Source organism: Paroedura picta, chromosome 7 (genome assembly GCF_049243985.1).
Source record: "Paroedura picta isolate Pp20150507F chromosome 7, Ppicta_v3.0, whole genome shotgun sequence".
In the NCBI taxonomy this organism is placed as follows: Eukaryota; Metazoa; Chordata; class Lepidosauria; order Squamata; family Gekkonidae; genus Paroedura; species Paroedura picta.
The window spans coordinates 43000612-43028610 of record NC_135375.1 but is presented as its reverse complement, the minus strand read 5'-3'; the positions used below and the strand labels follow the sequence as shown (position 1 = coordinate 43028610).

Sequence of the window (27999 nt, the reverse complement as noted above, 5' to 3'; positions counted from 1 at the left end):
CAGGGTAGACCAGCTGACCAAGTGGGTCATGTCAAAGGGGCGCAACCCCTGGAAACCTGGGTTCTTTAAAGACCCAAATCCCCTGGAGAAACTTACAGAGACTTTTCAGTCCTACTGTGACTCCAGGAGGCTGAAACTGGGAAGTGTGAGTACCCATGCTGCCTGGGGTCTCTACATCGCGCTGCAGGACAGTGTGGCACAGATTAGAGAACTCCAAACAGCAACGGAAAGTTTGGAACGGGACCTCCGACTAGCATTGGAAAATCAGGAGCGTGAGTATGCACTCAAGCTCTCTGATACAGAAACTTGCCTTGAGTCCCTGGGAAAAGATCTTGAGAGAGAAATAGGGGAGCGAGACGCTGTAATTAGCAAGCTCCACCGAAAAATAGAACAGTTGCAAGGAGAGAAGTTTGACTTGCTGGTGGACAAAAACCACTATGCAAATCTGGTACAGGAGAAAGATCTCCAGTGCCAACAGGCTCTTCTGAGAGCAGAAGAGGCCTCTGCTAAGATGGAAGAATTGAGCAAGCTGCATGATCAGGCACAAAGTGCAGCACAATTTCTGGCTAGGGAAAAAGCAGCACAAGTCTCAGCCATAAGCCATGATGCGTGCCGCCAGGAAATTGAAAGTCTGAAGCAAAAATTGGGGCTTCAGACTGCTCTCATTGCAACTGTACACCCCGAGACACTCCCTTCCCTGCCAGACCTGTCTCACACTGAGCAGGTACTGCCAGCAGAGGCTGTCTCACATCCGCCAATCCACCTTGATTGGACGGAAACCCCCACTCCGGTCCATCCTGTCCAGCATGAGACAGTCTGGAGACACATGGCAAACGGCCGTGTTGAGGTTACCAACCAGGAGAGAGTCATGATTTGGAAGCCTCATGAAGCGAAGGCTATTGGTGACCAGTTGGGCCCTCTCAACAGGGACACTGGCATGCAATGGCTGTATTCAACCCTAGAGCAGTACCCCACTGCCAGCGGGGAGGATCTATGCCAGTTGGTAAGGGTGTGTGCTACTGGACCAGACGCACAAGCCTTACGGAATGGCCTACTCCAACGTAAAATGGCACAGTTAGGTCCAATGAATTGGGCCCGTGAAATAGCCAAGTTTCTATGGCCAGGCCAATCAGCGGAGCTACTGTTCCTCATGGACAAGCAAGGCCCCGATGAGAACCCTGAAAGCTATTCAAGCCGCAAGTGCTTCCTTGCGCAGTTAGCTGAGAAGGTTCAGGCAAATGCCCAGGGTATATGGAACTTTAATGTAGACAATTTTAAGACCCCGTTCTACAATGGTCTCAACACCAGAACAAAAATTGCTATAGGCTTGTTCAACCCGACCAACATCACTTGGTATGCGCTCAAGGAGAAGATACGGCTCGCTGGCGACCTTTTCCGTGAGGCGGCCTATGCTCAAGGTTCTCGAGTCAAGCATCCCAAGAAAGGCTCCCAGGAACCGGTGCAGGTAGTCACTTATGCTAACAATGGTCCCCGTTTGAAGCGTAGAAGAAACAGGAGACACAGCAGCTTTAGAGCCAGGAAAAACCTCTCTGGCCAAAGTGCAGAGTCTTCCCTTGGCACCCAAACTGCTGTGCCTCCCCCAACACCTCTTGGGAACCCTCAGCAGGCAGTTTCCTCTGCCCAGAAACAGCCTCAGCACCCGGAAACCTTCCTAAGGAGATACTTCTGGGCCGGGCTCAAGGAGGCCAGATTGGACATGGCCCAGTTCAACAGGCAGCCTCTGAGAAAGCTAGCCCTTGCCTATGGGAAGCTTCCTGCCAACTCAGGAAAGCGCCCACAGCCACCTTCCCCTGCCCAAAACAGGGATAAGACACAGAGTGGTTTTTCTTATAGTAACTTCCCCCAGAACAATCCCAAACCTAATAGAGATTCTGCCCCTCAGCAGCAGAATAAAATTAGTGACCGGATTTTTCTGTGGCGGGAACTTAGAAATGCTGGAACAGACATGTCCCAGTATCATGACAAACCCACATCTGTGCTCATGTGTGCTTTTGTAAAGGTCATTAGAGAGAAAAGGAACAGAGACATACTTAGATATGAGCTACAGAAAACTAGCCCCCTAGAAAGTTCTTCTGAATCCCCTAAGGATTGGCAGAAGGAAATAGAGAAATTTAAAACTCTTACCCAGAAACAAGATTTAGAAATTAAGGATCTTAATGAAAAAAACAAGGAATTCCAGGGTGAACTTTTAAAAGTAAAAGCACATTTGCAAAATGTACTGGATTTCCAAAGCCACACAGATCATAAATTGAAAAGAAAATACAGCAGATCCAGCAACCCAGCTTCACCTCTTGTCTTTAAAAAAGAGGAAATATTCTCAGTTCCCACATCTCAGAGTCAGGAAGGAACCCTTGCCTCTGAACCTGTACAGAGTTCCAAATTCCAAGTTCACAATAATGGTTCAACATGTGTGCTTCCATTTTTACTTTTAAACCTCCAAATTTTAAATTTGGCTGCAATTAGTAGAGCCTCCACTGATAGTTGCATTCACACTGAAACAGCCACTATTTTGCAATCTTAAAACAGACACTCTTTGTCTAACTGCCTTTCTAGGCACTCAGGCCTTTGACTCATGCCTTGCTCTCCCCCAGCAAAGCAAATAATCTGCATAACTAAGGAACTTTAACAGAACAGAAAGTATTCTTTCTTCTCAAATCAGGAAGGGAAGTTTTGTTTCTTTAAAGATTGCCCCCCACCTCAGGGAAGCAAGGGGGGGAAGTCACAGATCCTCTTTGGGAAATGCGTCCTTTACAGATTTTTCTTCCCTTTTACATTTTGTCTTTTTATTTTTAATTGGCAATTAGAACATATTCTTTTTGTCATTTTTTTTTGTTTTGAATGAAAATCTAGCTTATCAGCCAGCCAATAAAGACCCTCTGCCCATGCATAGGAACAGTCTTTCCCTTTAAGGATACCAGGTTGCTCTGCCTAAGAATGGGAGCATCTGGTTGAAGTATTTCCACTGTGTCCAAGAAATGGAAAGGACAATTAGACAATCCCCAGGAGGATTGTGCCACTGAAGAGCCCCCGGAGGTCAAACCTCCAGCCCCCACCACAACAGTTGTGGTCAAACAACTCTCACTGAGCAATTCAGGAGAGCCTGCTTTGGAAGGTGTGGCAGAAACCTTCCTCCAGTTTGATCCAGGGTAAAGGGAAATAGGGACAAATACCTTGCCTGCTCTCAGACGCAAGGGGGGGAGGCCCTTTCCTGAGGCATTTTGCACCTGTGTATATGGCCCCTGCTACAACCCCCGTTCCTTTCTCCTAGTCTTTGCTGTGCTCTCTCTTGGAAATGCTTCCCCTACTCTTCCTCCTCAACAGGAGATTATTGTTCCCTCTTCCCCACAGCCCCCACCTTTGACCTCCTCTCCCCAAGCCTAAAACACCAGATTCTCGTTTTCCCTATCCTGCTCCCTGGGTTCCTGCTGTTCGGGAATCCATAACCAAACCTGTCAGCTTGTTTCCCTGCTACAGATTTCCCGCAGATGCCAATTGTTCCCGGTTTGCCCCAAAGATCTCGCGGCTTCCCTATTGTAAGGCTTGCCACGAATAATGCTCGATGCCACCCTCCCTGGGAGACTTTGCTGCAGCCGCTCTGCCGCCACTGTTTTCCTGGAAGCAGGGGGGGGAGGGCATCAGAAGACCTTGCCAACCTGCCAAGAAGATTCTTGGGAGGGAGGGAGGGGTGGGAACGGGAATAATTTGCCTCTGTATTTATTGGGAAGGTGACTGCCACCTCTCCCACCCTACATTTTTGCTGTAAATATACATTTTTCATTGTGTACAATGTATCCATTTTAGTTAATTGAGAATGTAGCAAATAGTTTGCTAGTTTATGTATATAAGTTTTGCTGAATTGCTTAGCTTTATCTTGTTCTTATTGCATTGCTTATTAGAAACCATTGCTTAGTTCATTGTCTAACTTTTTAGTTTCTGCCACTTTCTGCCTGCTTCATAGTAATTGCTTGATATTCATTGCCAGCATTTTTAGGATTGCCTAGTGCTTGCATTCTAAAATATTGCTCAGGTACTGCCCACAGTTTCCTGCCTGCATAGAATTTGGTTTTTCCTGCATTTGCTTTTTGTCTATTGTTTGCTAGATTGCCTTGCTCAACGTATTAGTTTGCATTGGTTCATTGCGTTATTCATATGGTGGAGACCTCACGCTTAGCTAGTTCATTGTTCATGTATGTTACATTTAGTTTTGAGTGGTTGTGGTAAAGAGGAATGGCAACTTCACAGCTTTCCTTAACTCACCCAAACCCCTCCTAAATGTATTTTGTTTTTAATTTGGCTTAAGTTTTTGTAGTGGCAGAAGATGGCCCCACTTTTCTCTCTGAATTTCTAGTCTGAATTTCAATCTTTGCCGCCACTAACGCATTATACATTGGTCTGGAGCGAATAAATGGAAATAAAATTCGCTCCAGAGGGGGGGATTGTTAAGTGTGGCAGGGCCCCTGCCTCATTGACAGGCATACTGTTTTCTATAACCAATGGCACCCCACAATAGTCTAGGCTTAAGCTAAAGCCAAGACAACACTGCTAGGGTCGGCCAAGCCAGGCCAGACTCCATCTCTGCCTTAGGTTTGGAATGACAGCCTTTGCCTGACCCAGAGGTGCCTCTGGACTCAAGCTTGCATCAGCTCACCCCCCCCCCCATTGTATTTCTAAGGGAGTGGACTGGCTTCCTCCTGTTTGCCTAAGGGCTCCTAGGAAAATCCTTTGTCTTGCAACATTTTTCACACTTGGCCCCTCTGCCAGGGGAAATCTCCTCCCCACATCCTGCCAGCTAGACCTGATAGCTACCTTTATCCAAATCCATTTACGGCCATCACCCCCCACTTGGCCAGGTATTGTCCTAATCTCTGGGGACCCTGGAAACTTCCAGCACATGCTTACCTGAGCCTTGTCACATAGCCCCCTTCCCAAAATCCTATAAAAACTGTGGCTTCACACAGCCACTCTGAGTGTCTTCCAACCCGGGACCTCCCACGCTGGTTCGTGCTCCTTCCTCTGACCCACCACTCCTTGGACAGGTAACTATCAAGCCTTCCACTCTTCCTCCCCCTTCTCTATAGGACTGCTTGTATGTGTGTTAGCTATTTGTGTGTACTTTTGTTATTTTCCTTTCAATAAAAGCTTATATTAACATTTTACCATTTAAATCTGTGTTTGCCTTGAGTTCCTACAGGTGGAATAACCCTTGTATACAAAGGTAACGATCCGATAACGCTAAGTTACCCCCCTCTCGCAGCATTTGAGCTAATATTCCCCACAAGCTCAAAGATACGTGTTTTAGGACACGTGTCCAAGCAATTTGGGTAACACTACCACTGGGATCAGTAGTTTATAATGCTCTCTCTCCTTGTAGAAGACCAAGACATTGATACTTTTAAATGTCATAAGTATGGCAAAAAGTATACTTTTATATGCTAAATTATGAATTATGTATTAAAGAAGTAAAACATTAAGATTTGATAAATACTGCAAGTATTTTTATACATATATCCCATTCCCCTATCCCCATTTCAAATTTTCTGAAAATTTTACATCTCTAGCATTGGTTAAGCTAAGAAAAACAATGAACAGCTTAGTGGCTTTATTTGATCCTGCTTTCTTGTTGGAGGATCCAGTTAATACAGTTGTGAGATGTGTTCTCTTTCAACTACACAGTGCAGAGATTTTCTCTAAGGACATCTCAACAGACTATATTGCAGTAATCCATCCAGTAATCCATTAATGTAGCTGCCTTAACAGATTCTGGGTACCTCAACCCTGTTTTATGCCAGCTGCACTAGCTTCCTGTTCAAGTCATAGACAGTGTCCTGATTCTTGTCTATCAAGCTATACACAGCAGGGGACTCCCTTTCCCAGTATGATCCCACATGCCAACTTAGATCTTCCCTTGATTGGCTCATTCCCGAAATTCTTTAGATCTACCATATGAACATATTCCTTCTCAGTGATTGCACCTGTTTTTGGGAACAGCCTTCCAGAAGAGGTCAGTAGGATTTCCATTTTGGGATAGTTCCAGAGGTATTGTAAAGACTCCTGGTTTGAAGAGGCTTTGGAGGGCAATTGAACTGAACTGAAGCAATATTTGTGCACTTGAGTGCATGCAGAAGAGACACATTTAGGGCCATTTTTGTCTTTAATGTTTTCCTGTGTTCGTGCACTGTTAATGTAAATGCTAGCATTTGGAAACTGCCTTGAAAAACATTAACACATGGGAAAAGTATAAATATTTTAATGAACAAACTAAAACTACAAATGATCTTGAGATCAACATGGTTGGTCTGACAATATGAAAAATAACTTTTAAATAACTAAACCTTTCAGTGATGTTGGAAAACAATCGAAGTAGGGGTCTTTATTGTTAGTAGCCAGACCTTCCTCACTCTTGAGAGGCAGTTTATAGACAGCCAGAACATAAGCTCTCTTCCACAAAACCTCCTTATATCACTTAGCAATACGCTTTCTGGCAGAAATGGACTTTGGAATAGATGACAATCTTTACAGTAAAGATACACAGCTTGATCTCAAGCATCCATTATGTATGTCAGCCAGGTTTCCAGGGCTTGCCTGGACCCTTTACATTAGATTAGTGAGATGGCTAGGAGCTGATCAATTGCTTGCTTTTTCTTCCCATCCAAAGCTGGGATCCATATCCTTGGGACAATAGGATCTTTGGTAAGGTATTACTAATTTCATCAACTCTCAATTACTCCTTCCCTGTCACACCCATAAAACTCAGTTAGTGACCATTAAAAACATCCTTCCCTCCAGCTATTTTTCATGCTGTAATCCCAGGGTCATCAAGACACAAAATTCTGGTTCTGTCCTGATAGAACAAGACCCATTATGCATGGGGGGAATAACGCACATTCGGGGTGGAATGGCGGCAACTAAAATCACTGATAACACGTGGAGCCGGCTGCAATCGGCCGCAGCTTCGGTGCATGCCGCCAAAAAAGCCGCGTCAGCGAAACGCGGAAGAAAGCGCAGCTTCCGAGTGACCGGGGCGCAACCAGAAGGCGCATGCAACCGCATGCATAATCGGTTACTCTGGGTTTTGCCGCCATCGCGCCCCCTCCTGTGCATAACCGGTGTGCTTCGCGTCTTCCCCCTCCGCATTTTCTATGTGACCCGAAATCACCATTTCGGCGGCCGTGCATAATGGGCCCAAGCAAGGTTATTGTTTTTGGTTCCTCAGAAACTTCTGAGGTCCAACCCTCAACTTTGTCCTCATTCCAGACAGACCAATCACCTAACTTCTAGTTTCTTTGTAGAGATGTGTGATATGCTTTTTAACTGCCAAACTGCTAATTCTCTGTATGCAAACTAAATAACAAAGCATTTCCATTAAACAGGATGCTTTGGGCTGATCCTGCGTTGAGCAGGGGGTTGGACTAGATGGCTTGTATGGCCCCTAAACATGATAATTCTTAAGTAGTTCCTTAGCTTTTGCAAAAAAAAAAAAAAACACAATACAGTTCAGAAAACTTTCATCCAAAATTGGTCCAACTCAGATACATTGTAGGCTGTTTGTAGTGTAGCAAGTCTTATATTTTTTTCTTGCTAACTTTGTGCATGAGGCATGCAGAGGTTGATGTATCGTGGGAAAGGAGGGTAGAGGTTGCTAGCAAGGCAAGTAAAGAAGGGAACTGATGGGCATGTTAGGAAAGAGCATTCCTTAGGGATAGAGAGTAAGAATCTGCCACTATATGTGATGGATCTTTCTACCATCACCCCCTCCTATGCATTCTTGCAAGTAAACAGGTGGTGTATTGCCCTTCCAGGCTGCACATACTCGGCTGGGTTGTTGTGCCAAGGCAGGGGTGCACAAGCCAGAACCCTAGTCCAGTCTAGGAAGGCAAGAGCCAAAGAGAAGTTCACACAGTAGGTGAGGCAGGGAGTGGAGTCAGCCCAAACCAGGGTCAGGAGACAGAGGAACAGTCAAAGCCAAACTGTAGTCAGAAGCCAAGGCATAGTTGGAGCCAAAGACAGGGGTCTGGAGCCAGGTTTGTAGTTGGAAGCCAAAGCCAGGGATCTGGAGCTAGGCTCATCTTCAGGAGTCAGGCTGAGATCAGGAAACTGGGAATCAGGCAGGCAGAGCTTTGCCATGATGAACTGGAACAAGGGAGATGGGCAGTAAATGCACACATTGCATCCATGAAGGACCTTACCTCAAGGTCTTCCAAAAGTACAGCCAAGCCCAGTGAGACAGCCTTCAGCCAGAGGGCTTGCAGCTGGTTCCAGTCCTTGTCAGAGGAAGGAGGTGGTCCCCATCTATCTTGACAGTGAGGGGAAAGCTGTCAAGGTAGATCTCCTACGTCAATGCTGCTGTTCAGGGTTTTCCGGGATCTTAGCCTAGGGCCACTGGTGTTGCTTCTCTGGTGAGTCTTCAGGGCTGGTGGGCATCTTATCCTGGGGTTTCACATAGTAGGGTTGTGTCTCAGCCTGGCTGGTACCAGGCTGCTAATCCTCTGGGAGATCAGACAGATCCTTATCTGTAATGGCCAGTTCTCCTAGAGCCTCCAGATTGTCTGCCTCCAGAGCAGCCCCTGGTGCCAGAACAGAGGGCGTTGGCATGACAGATGGGGTGGAGCAGAGTATGTCTGAGCAGGCCTAACAAAGGCTTTTCTTTACACCAGACTCCATGTAAGGTTATGCCTCAGCCCTTGCATTTTTATTTTTTGTTTTGTTTTGTTTTATATTATAAGTAGGCAAGCCTAGATGGGATGTTAACTAGGACAAAACTCCTCAAAGTGTAGGCCTATGGTTCAGAATAAAGAACAGGTGCGGTGATATGCTAACTGGACTCAATCAAACAAACAGCATTTCATTTTGCAGTTCCTTCTTCAGTAGCAGGGGCTCATGGATATTTCTTGCATTAAGTTCTGTGACCTTGAGGTGAACTCTTTTGAATTAGAAGAGGTCCACTTTCCTTAAAAGAGGTTGAAATAGAATTTAGCATTACAAGTTCTATATCCCTATCCATGGTTCCTCTATATATTTGTGAAACAGCCGGGTGGGGGGGGGGTGAAACGTGTCCAGCTGTCCAAGTTGAAATGTTGCTGGCTGCACCCTGATTGGCCCTGCCCCTACAGCTCCCACCCACCCTCCCTCCCTGAACGCTAGCCATGTTCTTCTCAGATGCGCCAGAGACAGAGAGAGATGCCAGACCAAACACAAGCCCTCATTCCCTCCTATTGCTCCTGCTGTGAGGGAGGCAGAGAGAGACATAGAGAGTTGCCCCAAGCTGCTGACAAAGACACACAGAGAGACGCCCCTGCTGCGACGGAGGGAGGGAGAGACAGAGAGAGCTGACCCAAACTACACACCAGCCCTCATTACCTGCTATGCCTCCTGCCGTGAGGCACACCAGACACACATGAGAAGGAGAGACAGAGAGAGACCTACACCTCCCAGTGTCCCCTGGGTCCTAGAGTCCATTGCATTCCTGCTTGCAATGGGCTTTCTTGCTAGTTTTGTAATAACTTGTTTTTGCCCCCTGTCCTTATGCACATTACATAGATGGCACAGCTCACTAGACTCACAATAACTTTCTTGGTGTGGTGAGCATCACTTGATTTCTCAAGACTTCAGCATAGTTTGTTCATGTGTTATGTTTCCTTTGATATGCTGTTCTTCTGTTTTTCAGAAACACATTCTACAGATATGCAGGCAATGATTATTTGGAAGATAAAATATCTAGACCTCATGCATATTTTGAGTACTTGCTTCACTAGATATGTTACATTTCTTAATCTTGTCAAGGATTTCTCTGTTAGAGGCTTTCTGTTTTTAACTTTCACCCTCCCTCACAAGTACATTTCTTCTGATTTTCCCCTGTGGAAAGAAATTAGAATTGTGATTTGGTATGCTAAATTACCTGTACTAAAAACTATAATTTGCAGTATTAAGTCATCACTGTCATAGTTTTAGAGTTCTTTCCTCTTAAATTACCCTGCCCTAATTACTTTTTTATTTTTAAAAGTGTTCATAGTGGCAATGGAGAAAGCTGAAAACGTTAGAAACAATAAAGAATATTACCTGGTTAAACCTACTCCAAACAAATTGTTCATTTTTTTACATTTAAAGTCCATAACTTCAGTTTAATTTTTTATTTTATCCTTTACCTTTCTAAGGATATTTTAAAATAAAAATTTAATGTGAGGCAACTATTTTACATTAGAGAGCCTAGTAAAAAGATAATGAAATTAGATTTGGTGTGTGTATGTTTGTGTTCTAGGTAGTGCAATATAGAGTTCACTATGATATAAAGCTTAGAATGTGTTGGCAGGAACTTCTCTTTCTGCTAAGGTTGCCAACTCTGAAGCTTTGGAGGAGAAGACAGGACAGGGTGCATTTGAAGAGAGTATGGACCTGGCTGGTTTATAATGCCGTAGAATCTACCCTCCAAAGCAACAATTTTCTCCAGGGGGATTGATCACTACAGTCTGGGAATCTGTTTTAATTCCAGGGGATCTATAGATGTCACCTGAAGGTTGGTAAACCTATTATCCGCGCACAGATGAAATCCATGGCCTTTTATGCATGAACTGCTTACTGGAGATTTTCCCAGCAGTTCAGCCCTTAAGCTTAACTTTGAATTTGGATCCTGAATGTATGTACCATTCTTTTTTCTCTGGTGCATTTATTCTGCAGCTGCAATCCAAAAATGCAGCTGAACCTACTCAGCCCCTTTTTGGCCTGTGTTGGGTAATCTCATTTCAACTGGGCTGCCCAGTAGAGCCTAAAGGGAGAGGTCTCACCATAGGAACAGCCCTTTTAGAAGCTCTGTCAGGCTGTTTAGTTTGAACGGGGCTGCCTAGTGGAGATTGTGGGGAGTGTCATCTCTGCAGGATCGGCTCTTTTGCAGGGTTTTTATAAAAACAGCTGTCCAACTTTAGTGATTAAATCATATATCACTGAACTCATTTTGCTTGTTAAAAACAAAAACAAGCATTGAGGAAGGGAGGGAGATGGCAAAAGGTGTGTATCGGAAGGAAGACCTCAATATGGGTGGTGGAGGAGTGGCCACTGAGGGGTGGTAAAAGTGAGGGGGAGATCTAAGGGATCTTTATGCTTTTGAACTATCTTTGGCTTGGCAGCAAAGATCACTCTCAGAAAACCCATGGAAATAATAACGGGAAGGTAAACAGATCATTGAAGGGAGGAAAATCAAGTCAGGAGGGAAGATAACACCTGGCAGATCTGTACAGTGAAAGCAATGGGAAATGCAGAAAGGAAAAGAAAACCAAGGAATATGCCCATTGAAAGTGCAGGAAAACATAAAAAGCTAAAGTAAGGTTTGCAGATAAATAGCAAAGACTGAACATGAGAGAATAGCACGAGAAAACTATTGGTTGCTGCCAGTGGCCAGAGAAATTGGGCATATTTGTTTTACAATTCCACAATAGTAAGTGGTTGGCTCACATACACCCTATAGACCAGTGGTACCGGTCCGCGGCTCCTCCTCGTCCTCCTCCCTGGCTGCTGCCTCAGGGGCTGCCCTACCACTCTGCCGCCAGCTCACCAGTGGGAGCAGGAGCTCAGGCGGCGGCGACATACATCAGCAAAAGACTACCCTCCCCCCCCGGGCCTCAGTAAAATTGTTACGCGTTGACCGGTCCCCAGTGATCAAAAGGTTGGGGACCACTGCTATAGACTCTTATGAAGCAGATCTTCCTTGACATGAATTCATAATAAATACTGCTTTTTCTTCTACCACAGTTCCAGCTCAATATAAAAATGTCAGAGTTGAGATTCATGAGTGGAAATCTTGTGGAGCTGTGGCTCCATGGTAGCTGTGGAAACAGAAAGTCAGAAGTTCAATCCCCTATATCTCCATCCCAGGAAATATGCCACCCTCTGAACATCTTGGGTGATGATTGTCTGACGTAGACCTCTGCTGCCCAGTGGCAGGCGTTCTGGTATGGGGAAGGGTTATTTTTCTGCCATGTTGTTTTTTTTGTATTGTTCTGTTTTGTTTTAATGGGGTTTTATTGTGTGGGTTTTTTAATGCTGTAACCTGCCATGAGCTGGCATGCTGAGCTGGCATGCTGAGAGTAAGAAATATAACAATAACAACAACAACAACAACAACAATAATAATAAGAGTCAGATAGCAGGTGAGTTCCTGAGCCTCTAGAATGCGATGGGCACTCTGAGTAGAAATATTGACCCTGATGACCTAAGGATTTAATTCAGTGTAAAGTGGCTTTATATGTTCATATGTCATCTTTCCCCCTCTCCTTATAATTGCATAGAGAGCTTGTCTTGCCATCCAAATGCCCCAATGGTGGGTTTGGGTGAGGCAGTTCCAGGTTGTCTCTGCCCTACTATCTTGGATCTCTGGACCATGACCTGCCAGGAGAGATGGAGGATACCAAGAAACAATTTTGTGCTGAGGGGGCTGAAGGTCCCACATTGCTTTTTCTATTCTCTCTCCCTATACTACTCACATCCAACATCCCTCAACTTTACGAGTTTTTCTTAGTGTGGCTTTTTATTCATGAAAACACTGCAGTATATGTTTTAGCAGTTTCCTTTAGTTTCTTATGTTCCATTTTACTTGTCTACATTCTCTCATCATAAAACTTTTTTTAAAAAAAGGCTTCCAAATATAGATTCTATATTTCTGATTCAGATTTGTTTACTTTTTTATCTTGTTGCTTTTCACATTTATTGAACTGCTTCCTTATTCCAGACTAAGTTAATTTGTCTAGTCGTCATATTCTGTTTGTCTGAGCTCACATTCCTCACAAAGGAAGAGGGGAAAGGATGACTATTTCCTAGTTTCTTCCTTTTCTTCTATGAAAATCATCTAACAAAGAAAACTGTTCCTTTTCCTTGTTGTGTGAGAGATTTCAAACAAAAATACTTAACCTGTATCCAATCAGGATTTTTCTGCCTCTGGTTGCCAAGGGAACTTCCTTATGTTCACATCATTTTAGCATAACACAGTGAAGGCATTTTATAGTTGTTTGCAGTGACGGTGGAAAAGCTTTGCACATTAGTGACTTTCACATTGTTTTCCTCTAGTGTTTTGGATAATCGTTGCTAGCGATTCTCCATTTGTCCCCAGCAACTCATGAGTAAATTAAAATGGCTACATTGCATAGAAATATGATAAAATATATATAGAGAGAACAGAAAAATGCAGAGGAATATTATCCCTTGGCCATGGCATATGGGGGAAAACCAGTATTTGCTTTGCATCTATTGAAGGATCTATTTTTTGCAAATCCTACTTCCCCTTGAAATGCTTTGTAGTGGCTATAAAATGATTCTTAAATCTCTCTAGGGTAGAGACGACCTGAAGAGAATTATTGCATTTGTAATGTTAAAGATCAGCATCTACTACCGTTCTGGTTCAGGTTTGGAGTCAATAATGTTTTGTTCAATAAATCTGGATAATGTGAGGACAGAGATTTCCAGTGGATGTGGACTGGGGAAATCTGATAGTAATCTTTTCACCCTATATTTGAAGGCTTCCACATTACCTTCAATATATATATATATTGGTTGTATATTATGCTCTTTTCCTGAGTACAGTCTAGATTTGGAAAACTGATTGTGTGGACTAATCATTTTAAAAGTATGCTTCAAACCTATCTTTATAAATCACTGACAAGATCATCAAAGCCTATTATTAGTTCACAGTGCTGAGCAGAGTTTCACTTCTCTCCCTCCTGGATTGCAGCTTGCCTGGCCTGCCACAATGAAATAGCTCTGTTGGAAGAAATCCATGTCCAGCTAGCCAGGGAAAAATCAGGTTAAGACATTCACTTACCCTTGCTATAGCTGGGAACTGTTTGGAAGAGACATTTATTAGGTATGTGCTGTGCTTATGAAATGAATCTCATTGTATTGCCAGTTAAAAGCTGACTAAATGATATCATGGGGTGGAGGACAATATAGACAGACTGGATGCATATTACTAGGCTACATAATCAAATGTTCAATCTTCCCAGAAAAAGGTTTATAAGCAGAAAATTAGATAATGTTCTAGTTGTATTAAAACCATATGATGTACTTCTACATTTCCAGGGACTGCTTTACACATTCCTGTTGATCACTTGGTAATTTCAACAGTAACTTGCATGCATAAAAAAGGAAGAGGAGTCTTTTGGTACCTTGCAAACTAAAAGGATTCTTGGGGCTTAAGGTTTCTTGCCACAGATCAACATGCCTGTCACTCTGGAATTTGTATGAGCATCTTGCAAATATTCATGTGTATTTAATCAAGTGCAAGCAAACTATTACACTATGGAAGACCAGATTTTTCTTAAATCGTCTTCTGTTTGCCGGAGAAAGGGGGAGTTACAAGATTGAATGTTGTATCTTCCATTCCAGTTGTTAGAAGGATGATAAAAATTTCACAACCCTTTCCCCTGCTTACTTAGTATTGCTGTGCCCTAGATCTGACAATTTAAGCCTCCACTAGATACGCACAAAGAATAGAGAAGGAAAAAACATCAAATGATGGCAGCTTTTATTCCCTGCTGTTGAAATGAAAATGGGTAGATAGTTTTTAACCAAGGCTGAAAAAGTGTTTAAACATTATTTACTAGACAATAAATAATACAAAACCCACCTGACAAATGTTAAAGATGAGTGCTGTCATTGAATTCTTACATTGTAGTTGGTGGTGATTTCTTTTGTGTGACGTCTTACAATAAGATATAACTACCACTTTTAGGGGGGAAACATTCTTGCAGGGGCATTAACAATGCAACTATTGTGGAAAAGATGGGAGTTAGATGTGTGCTAAAATTGCTCATATGCACTCCATGATTCATTATGCATGGGGAGTCAAATCAGTCTCTTGAATGTGGCTGTGCACATCTGCAAGTTTAACAACTTTTTTTCTGAGCTGCCTTTTAAAAACATGCTGCTCCTAAGGGTATACTTTTAAGATCTAAATTGTGATCAATTAAGGGACCAGATCATATTGAGAAATTAGCTTAGAAGTAGACTTAGGCTGCTTCCATGCAGGGAATTTTCCCTGCATGGGAAGCAGGAATCTCTGACATTGAAGGTCAACATCTATATGACACTGTTCATTACAAGCAGACTTCCAGAATTTCTCTTTTTAAGTCAATTTAAAATATTTTTCTCAAACCTGCTGTCTGAATTCCTGTGTGTGGCTACAAGAAACAGGGATTTTTCGGTGATGGCACTTTGCCTTTGGAATGCCTCCCATTTGAGGTGCCATTGGTTGCCCATATTACTGCTATTTTGGCCCCAGGTCAAACATTTCTCTTTACTCAGGCTTTCAGTTCGAAAGTAATCTGTCTTTTAAAACTGTTTTTAAGGTTCTAGCCTAAGAGTTCTTCTTAGTATTGGTTGTTTTTATAATCTTATTACATTTGTACCTTGTGAGTTGCCTCGAATCGGTCCCTTCAAAGCCCATTCCTAAGAACGGGCCTCGAAATCGTCCCCTACAGCTTAAGGTGGCTTTGGGGCGGGTGGGGGCTGGCCAGCTCGTTAGTAGGGCCAGGACAGAACTCCTTAGCAGGCAGTCAGCAGGCCGGGAGGCCCTCGTTAGCAGGGCCAGCGTAGCAGGGCCAGCGTAGCAGGCCAAGAGGCCCTCATAAGCAGGCCCAGTGTAGCAGGCCAAGAGGCCCTTGTTAGCAGGTTGTGTATCCATTTTAATCCATAACAAAGATGGGCAACATTGTTTGTGTATCCATTTTAATCCATAACAAAGATGGGCATGTCATATCAGCACTATATTTAATTGTCAACATAACCAAATCTGTGGATACTTAAATACTGGAGCAGACAAGACAGATCTTTCTACAAACTTGAAAAAAAGGTCAGATTTGCAGAAAATCCTTTCCAGCGCTGATTTGGCCTTTAAGGGAACACTGTCCAATTGTTGTTATGTCACTTGCATGACTCACACAGGCTCAGCTGCTTGTTCCTGTTCAACAACAGCCACTCTATGAAAGATAGTGTTTCTTACTAGGTATGATCTGGGAGACCAGGGTCAAATCATAACTCTGACAAGGAAACTCACTATGTGACCATAGGCCAATCACGCACTCTCAGCCTAACTAACATTACATGATTGTTATGAGGAAAAAATAGAAATGAGAATCATGTGCTATTAGGTGTCCCTGTTTTAGATAATGGCAGGGTATAAGTAAAGTAAATAAAAAATAGCAGAAAATTGGGGGCAGATCAAAGTTAGGTTGACTGGTTAGTGAATGAACAAGGATAGGGTGATTTCTAGGAAAAAGAAAATAGTAAACTGTGTGTGGGGGGGGGGGAGGGATAGTAAAGTGAAAGTAAGGTGCCCCCTGCAAAGCTTATACCCAGAATTAAACTTTATTGGTATTAAAGGGGCCACCAGATTCAGACTTTGTTCTGAATCATAGTATTACCTTCAGAAGCCTTTGTACTTTCAAAGATTACTTTTAAGAAAAAAAGTTTCCCCCACCCCCCAAGCTTCCTTGTGCAGCATCAGCCTAGAGTCAATGGACAGGGAGAAGGTCTATTTGGTCATAAAATGCTTTGTTATTGTTATTCATGATAGAATAGGGATTCTGTTGGTGTGTCACTCACTCTGCTTCCCAACAGTCTCCCTGCCCAGATTGACAGAGGCAATCTCAGACCAGTTGCTGAGGGTTCCAAGATTTATTTTCCTTAGAAATTCAGTGATCACAATGAGGCTGCCCTGATATGAGCAGCTCAGGACTTCATGGCCACCATGAGTGTTCCAGAACATACTTGTACATACGCATACAGCTGGTAATACACTTGATGCAGTTTTCTCTGGGGATATGGTACATGATTTGGCAACGGGGAAATTTTCCACTCTGCAATGGAATGGGTTGATCATTGTTCTACTGTTACTTAACCAACGGATTCCAGAAGACCATGTTTGCTGAGCACCATTTTCCCATGCTATTGGGTCTTTCAGGGTTCCCAGGTGTTTAACATTTACATGAAACCACTGGGACAGGCCATCCAGGAATCTGGAGTGAGGCACCACCAATGTGCTGTTAATACCCAATTTCATTTTTCCTTAACAGCTAAGCCCGTTAGGCTGGTGAAAGTCCTGAATGGATCCCTAGAAAAGGAAACAGGATGGATGAGGGCCAATAAACTGAAGCCAGGTCCCAATAAGACTTAGGCGTCATAAACTCCTGAAGGACTACAGAGCCAGCTTGTCCTGGCAGGGGTTGCAGTCCCCCTGGAGGAATAGGTCTAGGATGCTACTAGACTCTGGCCTATGGTTGGAGGCTCAGGTCTTCTCTGTGGGATGTAGTGCCTTTTATCATATCTGTCTGGTTTACCAGCTACAACCATTCCTTGAAAAATATGATCTGGACACAGTGATCCATCCTCTGATCACATCCAAGTTAGATTACTGTAATGTACTCGGCATGGGTCTGCTTTTGAAAACAGTTTGGAAAACTACAGTTAGTCAAAACTGTAGTGGCCAGGCTATCATCAGATGGTAACAGGGATTGTATCACCCCTCTTCTGAAAGATGTGTACTTGTTACACACCTGTTATCAGCCCAATTCAGAGTTGCAGTCCTATGTTATATACCCTTGCTTTCAGAGGTGAGGTAGGTGGCAACTAGAGCCTGGGCATTTTCTGTGGTGGAACCTTGCCTTTGGAATGCTATCTCTTTTGAGGCCTGCCTGGTATCACTTTTACTATCTTTTAGGTGCCAAGCTAACACATCTTTTACTTAGGCTTTTAATTAGGGGGGGTTATCTTATCAACTGTTTAATGGTATGCTTCAGTTGTGTGGATAGTTTGTATACTGCTTGTGCCAAACAGCTTGTTTTTAATGGTTTGTTTTTTATACAGTAGTTCTTAATTGTAAACCGAATGACGAGCCATCACAGAGATATTCTAAATGAATAATCTTAAAACAATCCGTTGGCTGCCATTTCCCCCCCAAGTCCAATTCAAGGTGCTGTTTATGATCTTTAAAGCCCTTCATGACAGGATTCACACATCTAAGGGAATGTCTCTTTCTATATCAGTGGTTCTCAACCTTCCTAATGCTGCAACCCTTAATACAGTTCCTCATGTTGTGGTGACCCCCAACTGTAAAATTATGCAAGAGTTTTTTCACAGAAATTAAACCGAAACTGACCAATGATGGGGTTTTGGGACAGGAGGAAGGAATGTGATGCCATAAAGTCCAAAGCAACCATTTTCTCTTGGTGAACTGATCTGTCAGGTCTAGAGTTCAGTTGTAATTCCTAGACCCCAACTATAAGTCCAGACCCCATTCCTTTACCATTTTAATTCCCACTCTGTGGGACAAGATCTCTAAAGAGACATTAGGAAGCACTGCAAGGCCACTTTCATTTGCCAGGGCTTTCAGTGGGGTAGAATCTGCAAGCATGTTTTAGTGGGGAGGGGTTATCTGAGGGTTATGTTCTATTGCTTTTAAATTGTAATATTCTTTATTTTTCATATTCCCCTTGTATAACACAAACTATCTTGAATGTTACAATCCCATTTTTCTGTGCCTTTCCTCCCGTCTCCTTTCATTTTCTGCTCTAAAAAGCATGTGAAAAACCTGGAGTTTTAGAGTGTTTCTACTTTCCAAAATTCACATGGCACTATTGTGAAAAAGATACCCAAGAAGACTATATTTAATATAATGTGTCTGCTCCATATGAGACAAATGTTGTTGATGGATACAGAAATTTGATTTCCAGTCTGCCCAAAAAGGAAGAGATAGTATTTGGGAGCTCCTGAGATATTTGTTCCTAACTGTGTATGATCCTGTTGTGTCACTTTCAGGCTAGATAAAACTGTCTCGCAGGCCTTATCAAATCATTTTCATTGATTTTTGTATTCTAGCATGGAATCAGCTCATCTCTCACACAAATATGTAGAAGTGTAAGAAAATAACATTCAGAGTGTTGCATGGTTTGAGACAATTTTTCTGTTCTGCTCGTTATATTGTCTTCATAATGATTAGATAAAAATATGTATCTATTTGAGTTATATTTTTAAAGCTTGTAACTGGCAGTTTCTTGTTGGGTTGTAACAAACTTTAACCTGTGCTGATATCATAGTGGTAACAGGTCTGGGGTTTTGGAAAGTTTATTGTCCTCTGAGTAGGCATTTTCTGCCTCAAGTGTGCTTTCAGTGGACTAATGATGTTTTATATTGGACCCAGAATCAACAGTTTTCCTTCAGAGGAAATATCTCATCCAGCTATCCTAAAGCTGAAAATAATAGTGAATCATCAGTTAATATTTTGCAGCTCTTTTTAAATTACAGAATTGTGATGATTGCTGTCAACAGACAAGCATGTCTGAATCTTGTGTCTCTGAAAACCAGGACCTACGTCTTTGAGAACTGCAGGCTGAATCCTGTCGAAGTTTGAATGCCTTATTTCATGATGCTATTCAACAACTTCTCTGGAGGAAAAATGATTAAATCATTCTCTTCCTTTCAGAGTTGCAGCTTCTTACTGTATGTCATATATGGACTAAAAAAAAACTGAGGATCACTTACTTTTGATATTTGCCTTCTAGGACTGTCTCTTTTCATGAAAAAATAAATGCTTTTTAATATCCCGCTTAGCAGTATCTGAAGAAGTCAAAAAGTGGCTTATAAACACTTTACTCTTCTATTCCTCACAACAGATACCCTGTGGAATAGAAGGGACTGAGAGAGGTCTAAGAGTACTGTGAGAACAGCTTTAAGATAACTGTGAAACCTGTTACTAGCACATGGTCACCCAGCTGGCTGAATGTGAAGGAGTAGGGTATCAAACCCAGTTCTCCAGAGTTGAGTCCGCCGCTCTTTAACCACTACCACGTCGGCTGGAAGATAGTCCTCACAGGCCATGAGATATAAGGTCCTTGCTGACAGACAGCCTTGCAGTATGAATGCAACCAACAAAACATGTAGAAGTGTAAGAAAATAACATTCAGAGTGTTGCATGGTTTGAGACAATTGTTCTGTTCTGCTCGTTATATTGTCTTCATAATGATTAGATAAAAATCATCTAATCCAAAACAGCTGCAGCAATATAAACAGTGAACTGATATTTTAAAAAACCATGGTACAGAGAGGAAAGATGGAAAATGATCACCTGATAACTTGGGAAAATAAATGTATCTTTATAGGGAGTCAGACAACAATATAGATTATTGTGTGACACCATTGTGTGACAATATAGTGCTTTTCCACCATTTATACTGGCCAGATAGGATAGTCTCTGTGCAAGACAATAAATGGACACAAATCAATTAAAAGTGGGAATTGTCAGAAAACAGTGGGGGAACACTTCAAACAGTCCAGACCTTTCATAAGATACTCAAAGTCTGCAGTATTTTAGTAGAAAAATATCCAAGTGAGATGCTGCTGAGTTGGAATGTTGATGCAGATTTCATACTGTCAGACTCAATAGAGACTGGGGGTTGTTAGTAAATTCTGGTTTTTCTGTACAAGTTTATGTTATAGTATCCAGATTCATCCTACTGTTCATCCTACTATTCATCAAGAGATAGGAAAGGGCTGCACCTACTTTGGATTGATTAGATTCAAGGGGGTAGCCGTGTTAGTCTGAAGCAGTAGAACAAAATTTAATTCCAGTGGCATCTTGAAGACCAACAAAGTTTAATTCTGGGTATAACCTTTTGTGTGCATGCCCCCGATTTGACTAGAATCTACCAGTCATTTGTATATATACATGCTCATACCTTGTCTGAGGCATCAAAAAGAATGAGAAAGAGCTTTCTCTTTAGTCACGAGAAAATCCCAAGAAAATCCTGTGCTGCTAATACTTGGAACTGAACTTTCCCCCACTATCTCTGATATTTTTAAATTCTCCCTTTAATCTGTCCAGTGTAAACCATTAATATTTACCAGTTCTGTAAAGATGGTAGGGCAGGTGATTAGAAGACTGCTTCATCACGAGCCATATGCTTTTCTTCAGCAAGAAAGTAGGATCACAGAGAATCAAAAAAGTAATCCAATTCTAGCTGTTGTTAGTCTTGTATTGAAAAGTTCAATTTCTTAGAAAAACCATTGAGCATAATTTGTATTTTGCTGTGGTCCCTTTGCAAAGAAGGGGCTAACTTTGATATATTTAGATTTTGAAGTACAATACCGGTATATCTGGGGAGGTGGTTGTATATGCATCCTTTATACTGCAATGTTGAACACACTTGCCAGGGAGTTAAGGACTATTGGACTCAGTGTATTTGCTTAGAAGTATAGACTTTTTATCCTTATGACTTTTTGTCCTAACTTTCATCATTCTTCTTCCCATTAATGTTATGTGTCTTGTTACCAAAATTCAGCATATAGAATTTTATATTCCTTGCAACTAGCATCTTTTGATCAGATTCATATAAAATTTAAGAAGTGGTTCTCAACCCTCTCACTGCTGCAACCCCGGTGGCGGCAGCAGCCTGCGCACGCGCAGGTGCACAAAAATTGAGGCAGCATGGAGGTGGCCAGTGCCATGGCTCCACCGGCCACCTACCGCTGCCACTGCCTGCCACCAGCCACCTCCTCCGCCCACTTCCGCCAGCTGCCAGCTGCCACTGCCAGCCACTGCCATCACCCGCCGCCACCTGCTACCGCCATGGGCTGCTACAGTTGCGGCAGCTGGCAACCCTGCGGAAGGGGCCAAGTGCCCCCAAATGGGGTCAGAATCCCAAGGTTGAGATCCACTTGTCTAGATGCATCACTAGATGCATCACTGCATCATACCATAAATTAGTAATGTAGAACTTCTGGATTTCTACCCGTCAAGTCAAACCTAGTGCCATGAATACCCCTTGCAAGAGAAGACTGAGGAGAAGCAGGAATTGAGCAATTCATCACCTTTTACAATGTCACTTTCTGGTCCCCGCAATGGTCCTATCGTGGTCCTATTGTTTTTCTTACTCTGAATATAAGAACTCTTTTTGTTGTTTTTAGCGTTTCTTGCTAGCCTAAGCTCATACTGAGCTTTAGCTTTTCTAACACTGTCCCTACAAGCACTGGTTATGTGTTTATATTCTTCCTTGTTTATAAGATCCTCCTTCAATTTCCTAAATGAGTATTTTGAAAGCTGTTTCTGGAGCCATCCTGTTTCCTTAGGTTCCTCCCAGTTTTACTTTTCCTAAGATCTGTGTGTGTATGCTGCATATTATGCCACTTTGTAAAGTTTATTCTATAGTACTTTGAGAAACATACCTAATCTGCTGCTGAATTACCTTTTGGTTTTTGTGGACTCAGGACATAGTAACAAGATTAACCTGACAATTTTAATACTTTATTCTCGTCTACTTTCCTGCTCCAAATACCTTGCTTTTGGTAAACCCGACTGTATGTAAATCTACAATGGAAATTAAATACCTGTAAAACTGTTGTTTGCGCTTTTACCCAGTCTTTAAAAGACGATCAATTCCAGAAAGTTGGCAATCGTGGCCATACTGATGATAAAATTGATTCCAGTTACAGTCCATCTTTGTTTGAGCAGGAAATACCAGTAGTGTTTGAAAAATGGATTATTAAGGATTTTAGTTCACTGAAGGTGGCTCATATGTTCTGTTTGCTAATACAGCACCTTCTTGGGGAAAACTAGCATTTCTCCAGCTCAGATTATTTTTTTGTACAAATCTTTGGAACAGGAAATAAAAAACAGCTAATGGTTCATGGGCCATGTGGAATTAGTTTAAGAAAAACTGAACCCTTATCCTTCTGGCTGCCTCCTCTTTCCTATGCTGTTTTGTCTATGATAGCCTCAGAATATGTCAACACGTTTCCTTTAAACTCTGAAGGGAAGCATGCAGTGGGACAGAAGAGAGTGTAGTGGCCCTTTCTTTTTAAAAGAGTTGATTTAGAACAGATGTGCATTCAAGAAGGTACAAGTTTGTCTTGTTAAAAATATTTGTGAAGAAAAATAGCTTCAGGATCTCCCAAAGAAATCCCTATTGAGCTGTTGAGATATAAAGAAGGGTATTGTTTTTGTTATCCTGATAGCATTCTTTCCACTCAAGATTTTATGATGAATCAAGATACACTTAGATCTGGCAATCAAAACTAAAGAGGAGTAAGTGGGAACAGAAAGCAGTTGATACTTAAGGTTGAATTATTGTTTACTTAGTAATTATCCCAACAATAGATTCACAGTCCTACAGTTATATGGTCAGATTTTCTGGAAAGATTGTAGCAGCAATAACATAAATAAGAACCTCTGTGTCCTAGGGGTTTACAGCTATAGCACTGTAGACCACCTTTACTGTATATAGCATATCTGAATTCATTTCCCCCCCTGAAAGCAATAAACATCAAGGAAATGTCATAGTTTTGGTCTATATACATTGGGGAATGTGATCCAAACAGGAATCATTAATAACATATTTTGTGTGATTAGGATTTTCACAAAGAAAAACATTTCTAACTTCATGGGTAATCTAGGAAAACAATGCAACTGTCATTCCTCAAAATGTATGTTTTTTAAAATGTATATTGAACCATTATAAACAGCTCAACTATGAGTAGCTATCCTTTGATGGCTGACTTATAGCTACATTGTCTTTCGTGGCTAAAGTCTTTCATTGTCTTTAGAGCAAATTTTGGTTTCTGCCATTACCATAAGAGAACACTTGGGTGATGAAATGTTGTATGATGATTCACCTCTTGGTTTGGACAGGAAAGTCATGCAAAAATTTGCCAATTTTATTTTTAACTAATGAGATAAATTAAGATATATTGAAACTTCTTCTAATAACTTGATTTCATACAAGTTTCAGAGTAATTTGTGTTTATGCTTCCATAATAATTTTTTTTAATGTTTTGATCAGATTGCCCCTTGAGGTAGTTCTTAGGAAAAACTAATAGTGTAGGAAACAGGCAATGGGAGAGAGGAATGGTGTTTCCATTGTTAAAACAAAGACAAATTCAAAGCCACTCATTAGTACTTCGAATATTGAATAGATTTCATTGGAATGATAATACCACAAGAATGGCATTTTTAAAAATTACATTTCATGCTTTTTGTAGTTTAAAAAATTAGAACAAAGCAGTGAGAGAAAGTAGAGAAACTTTGTTAAAACCTAACATTATAAACCTAACCCAGATTGTGGTTTGTTTCTTAAGGATTATACTTCCAAAGAATCTTTTATCATTTTGAAATGCAAATGTACTCTTGCCACTAGCAGAAAATAAATTTCAGAAATGTGAGATAGTAATAGATTGATGATTATCTCTTACCCAAAATGTACAGAATATGAAATTGGCTTCCCTAACATACAATAATGCAGTAACCTGCTTTATTATTATAACTTATATTTAAGAAACTGATACTGTGACAGATGAAGCTTCTCACTTTGGTGTATTGTTTTTTATATACCCATCATACACAACATTCAAAGTATGGGAAATAATTCCTCAATATGTAGTCATATGTAGTCAGAGAGCCAGTTTGGTGTAGTGGTTAGGAGTGCGGACTTCTAATCTGGCATGCCGGGTTCGATTCTGCGCTCCCCCACATGCAACCAGCTGGGTGACCTTGGGCTCGCCACGGCGCTGATAAAATTGTTCTGACCGGGCAGTGATATCAGCGCTCTCTCAGCCTCACCCACCCCACAGGGTGTCTGTTGTGGGGAGAGGAATGGAAAGGCGACTGTAAGCCGCTTTGAGCCTCCTTCGGGTAGGGAAAAGCGGCATATAAGAACCAACTCTTCTTCTTCTTCTTCCTCCTCAACATTTTTTTTCAAGTTTACTTTCATGATGACCTCCATGTGTTTCTAGGGAAAACTATAATAATGCCAGTATTAGCAACAAACTTGCCTGTGATTGCTGATTTTACCTCCCTCTCCTAATCCTTAGGATAGTGAAAAGAAAGGATTTATGAATAAGCTCTATGCTATCCAGGAAGTGTGTGTCAGTGTCCAGAACATCCTTGATGAAGCGGCTTCCTTTGGAGAAAGGATAAAGAAGTGAGTGTGGACATATTGGTGCTCAGTTGTTCAAAAGCTGTTTGCACACACGTGTGTTTCCCCAGAGTCAAATTACAAAATGATCTGTACCTTTGGCAGAGGAAAAAATATTACATTACTAAATATTTTTGTTTTTACTTGGGCGGTTGCTGAAATGAAAGTACTACTATTTTAATCATTATTATTATTATTTAAAATATGTGACCCAGAAAAGAAATGATACATCTTTGAAGGAGGAAGTATAGCCAAATGGTAGTTCAAGTATCAAACATTGCATAATGTCAGGCCCAAATTCAAATTGCTACTTGTGCCGTAAAAGCACACTGAGGGATATTGGGCCAGTCACACTCTCTTAGTTTAACCAACCTCACAGGGTTGTTGTGTGAATAAAATGAAAGAGAGGAGAAGGATGTAAGCCACTTTAAGTATATTTTGAGAAAGGTGGGATATGTATGAACAAATGAATGAATGAATATATTGTAACTGCTCTGCTTTGTTGACCTGTCTTCCTATTAAACACGATGATATATTAGGTGCTGATATGGAATAAAAGGATTATCTGCAAGAGCTCTCAGGCAAGAAAAACACTTCAGTGTTAAGACTTAATGTACAACATAATAGAACTATTGAAGAAAATCAGACTCACCCCAATACTGACTAATTTATTAGAAAACAATGAGCAAAAATATGTATACTTTTCTCCCCAATGGCTTCTCATAGTGGTTTGCAACTTTCTCCCACCCTTCACTTTATCCTCATAGCAACTCTGTAAGGCAGGTTAGGCTGAGAATATGTGATTTGCCTGATGTCACCCAGTGAGCTTTCGTGGCAGAATAAGGATTCACCCAGATCATAGTCTAACATTCTAATCATTATGCCATGCTGGTCCTCTGTCATGTTGGCTCTCTTTCATATGCTTCAAATAATTAAAGCTCTCTCTCTCTGTGTAATATAAGAAAATGGATTCTATCTTCAGTTCTGTAAAAATTTGAGCTCATTGACGGATAATATTAATGCAGTCTAATTAATGTACTATGGGCACAGAATTGATGTTTTTATTTATAGAAATGGCAGCTTTTCTTCCCATAGTAATGTACTTTTGAAGAACCATATTTACCAAAATTATGGAGAAGTTAAACATCATATGGATGGATGCCCCCCTGTTAAATGCTTATTCAGCATTTGCATGGTTGATGGTGGACTAAGATGTTTAACTAGCATAGTAAGTTGAGTGACTGTTCCCACATTAGGTGTATTAGAAGTGGAGAGGAGAGAGATGCTGGAGAAGTTTCAAGGACAAGGAAGCAGAAATATCCAGGAATACCTGTATTACATAAGGTGCTTCCTTGGGGGGGGGGCATACTGTCTGTATGTATTCCCAAGGCTATTGTTAGTTATTAGAGTCAGTCTTGGAGCCAGATTTAACAGTGTGAGGACTGATATAGAATGGTAGGCAATGAAGGATCGGGAGACTATAAAGATCAGCAAGAGGAACTGGAAAAAGATATATGTGCAATGCAAAGATAGAAGACATCTTTGCCCTGTCCTAAAATGCTAGATCCAGTTGGAGGTAATTTGGGATGAGACTGACTTCTCCAGGTACTTGGGACAACAACTGTCAAGACTGATAACTAAATTCAGATAATGATCTGTGATGGCACATTGACCTGTAAGAAGTGCTGCCAAATTGCTCAGCAGAACTGAACTCAGCAGAACTGAATGCATATTCCTGGTGTTTGAAGCCCAAGAAATAGATTAACAATCCTGTTCACAGTGGCTTCAGTGACATACACAGTTTTTGTTTCCCCCCACGATTAGCAGAAACAGAATAAGTTATACAGATGTATGCATAATGTATAAAGGACACAGAATTTACATGGTGCAGAATTTTCATCCCTCCCCCCCCCCACAAAGTGTATCACTGATTTGTTTATACTGTTCTTCACCAAATATGTGTGCAACTATTAACCCATTCGATCTCCCCCACCCACAAGATATTACTACATATCTTATGTCCTTTTGCAATTTTTCTACCCAGCAGAATGTGCACTAGGTTGTACTCTCCATACAAGAAGTATAAAACTCCTTCACAGGAGTTCACCTCTTGAACTGCCCTCTTCCAAAATTGTTCGCATAGAGATAATTCATTTTAATTTCTCCCTTACAATTGCACAAGTGAAAATAGTATGAATAGTCCAACTTGGAAACATTTGAAACAATCAGAATTATCAGAGTACCCACAAAGGAGAAAAATGTAGACAGGAAAGGACTATGACAAGCTTGATTTCAGGGGAGTGTACAGGGCAGTTTGCTGTGGGAGGGGTGGTAGCAGTTCATAGAATCATAGAATCATAGAGTTGGAAGGGGCCATACAGGCCATCTAGTCCAACCCCCTGCTCAACACAGGATCAGCCCTAAGCATCCTAAAGCATCCAAGAAAAGTGTGTATCCAACCTTTGCTTGAAGACTGCCAGTTCATCTAAAGGAAGTGGGACAAAAACCAAGTTTGGGAAGAGCGTATTAACAAAATTCATTTCTGGAGATATTCTGGAGATATACTGTTCTATACATATTAAACTGTATATTATGTGAAAGATCTGAAAGTGAACTTCCCACATTCAAAAGTTGCTCTCCGGGGCGGGAGGGTGAACCAGGGCGGTTCTGAGAACTGTTTCCCACTCTACCATGAGTTGCTGTTCATCCCAATATGGCTAGAGGCTATATTTCCCCCTACTATAGTTTATATCAGTTCAGGTGATTTCTTTAAGAGAAGATGTGAAGGGGGAATACTGCCCCAGCAGTATTGTATCAGTATATCTCCTGATTATATGTAGTTTGACATGCAGAATTCATTACTGACATCTTACTTACTAGCAAAATGAGGTAATGTTAATATTGGTACATATAAAGTTACAAGAATGTCAGTAAAAATTCAGCCTTCTACTTGCCCTAATGGGAAAAAACAAAGGACATTATATGGCTAGAAACCCTGCATTGTACCTGTTTTTCTACATGCAGAGGTAGTAAACCTCTG

The 27999-nt window shown here is 41.5% G+C and overlaps 1 protein-coding gene across 6 annotated transcripts in view; it reads left to right on the top strand.

Moving 5' to 3' along the window:
- Window positions 1-27999, top strand: part of MCTP1 (multiple C2 and transmembrane domain containing 1) — a 253452-nt gene that overhangs the window by 217920 nt on the left and 7533 nt on the right. For all 6 annotated transcript variants that reach the window (XM_077347620.1, XM_077347616.1, XM_077347615.1 and 3 more), the window contains one exon: window positions 24856-24965. In XM_077347620.1, the coding sequence (XP_077203735.1) occupies window positions 24856-24965 (110 nt within the window). The remainder of the gene's footprint in view (window positions 1-24855; window positions 24966-27999) is intronic.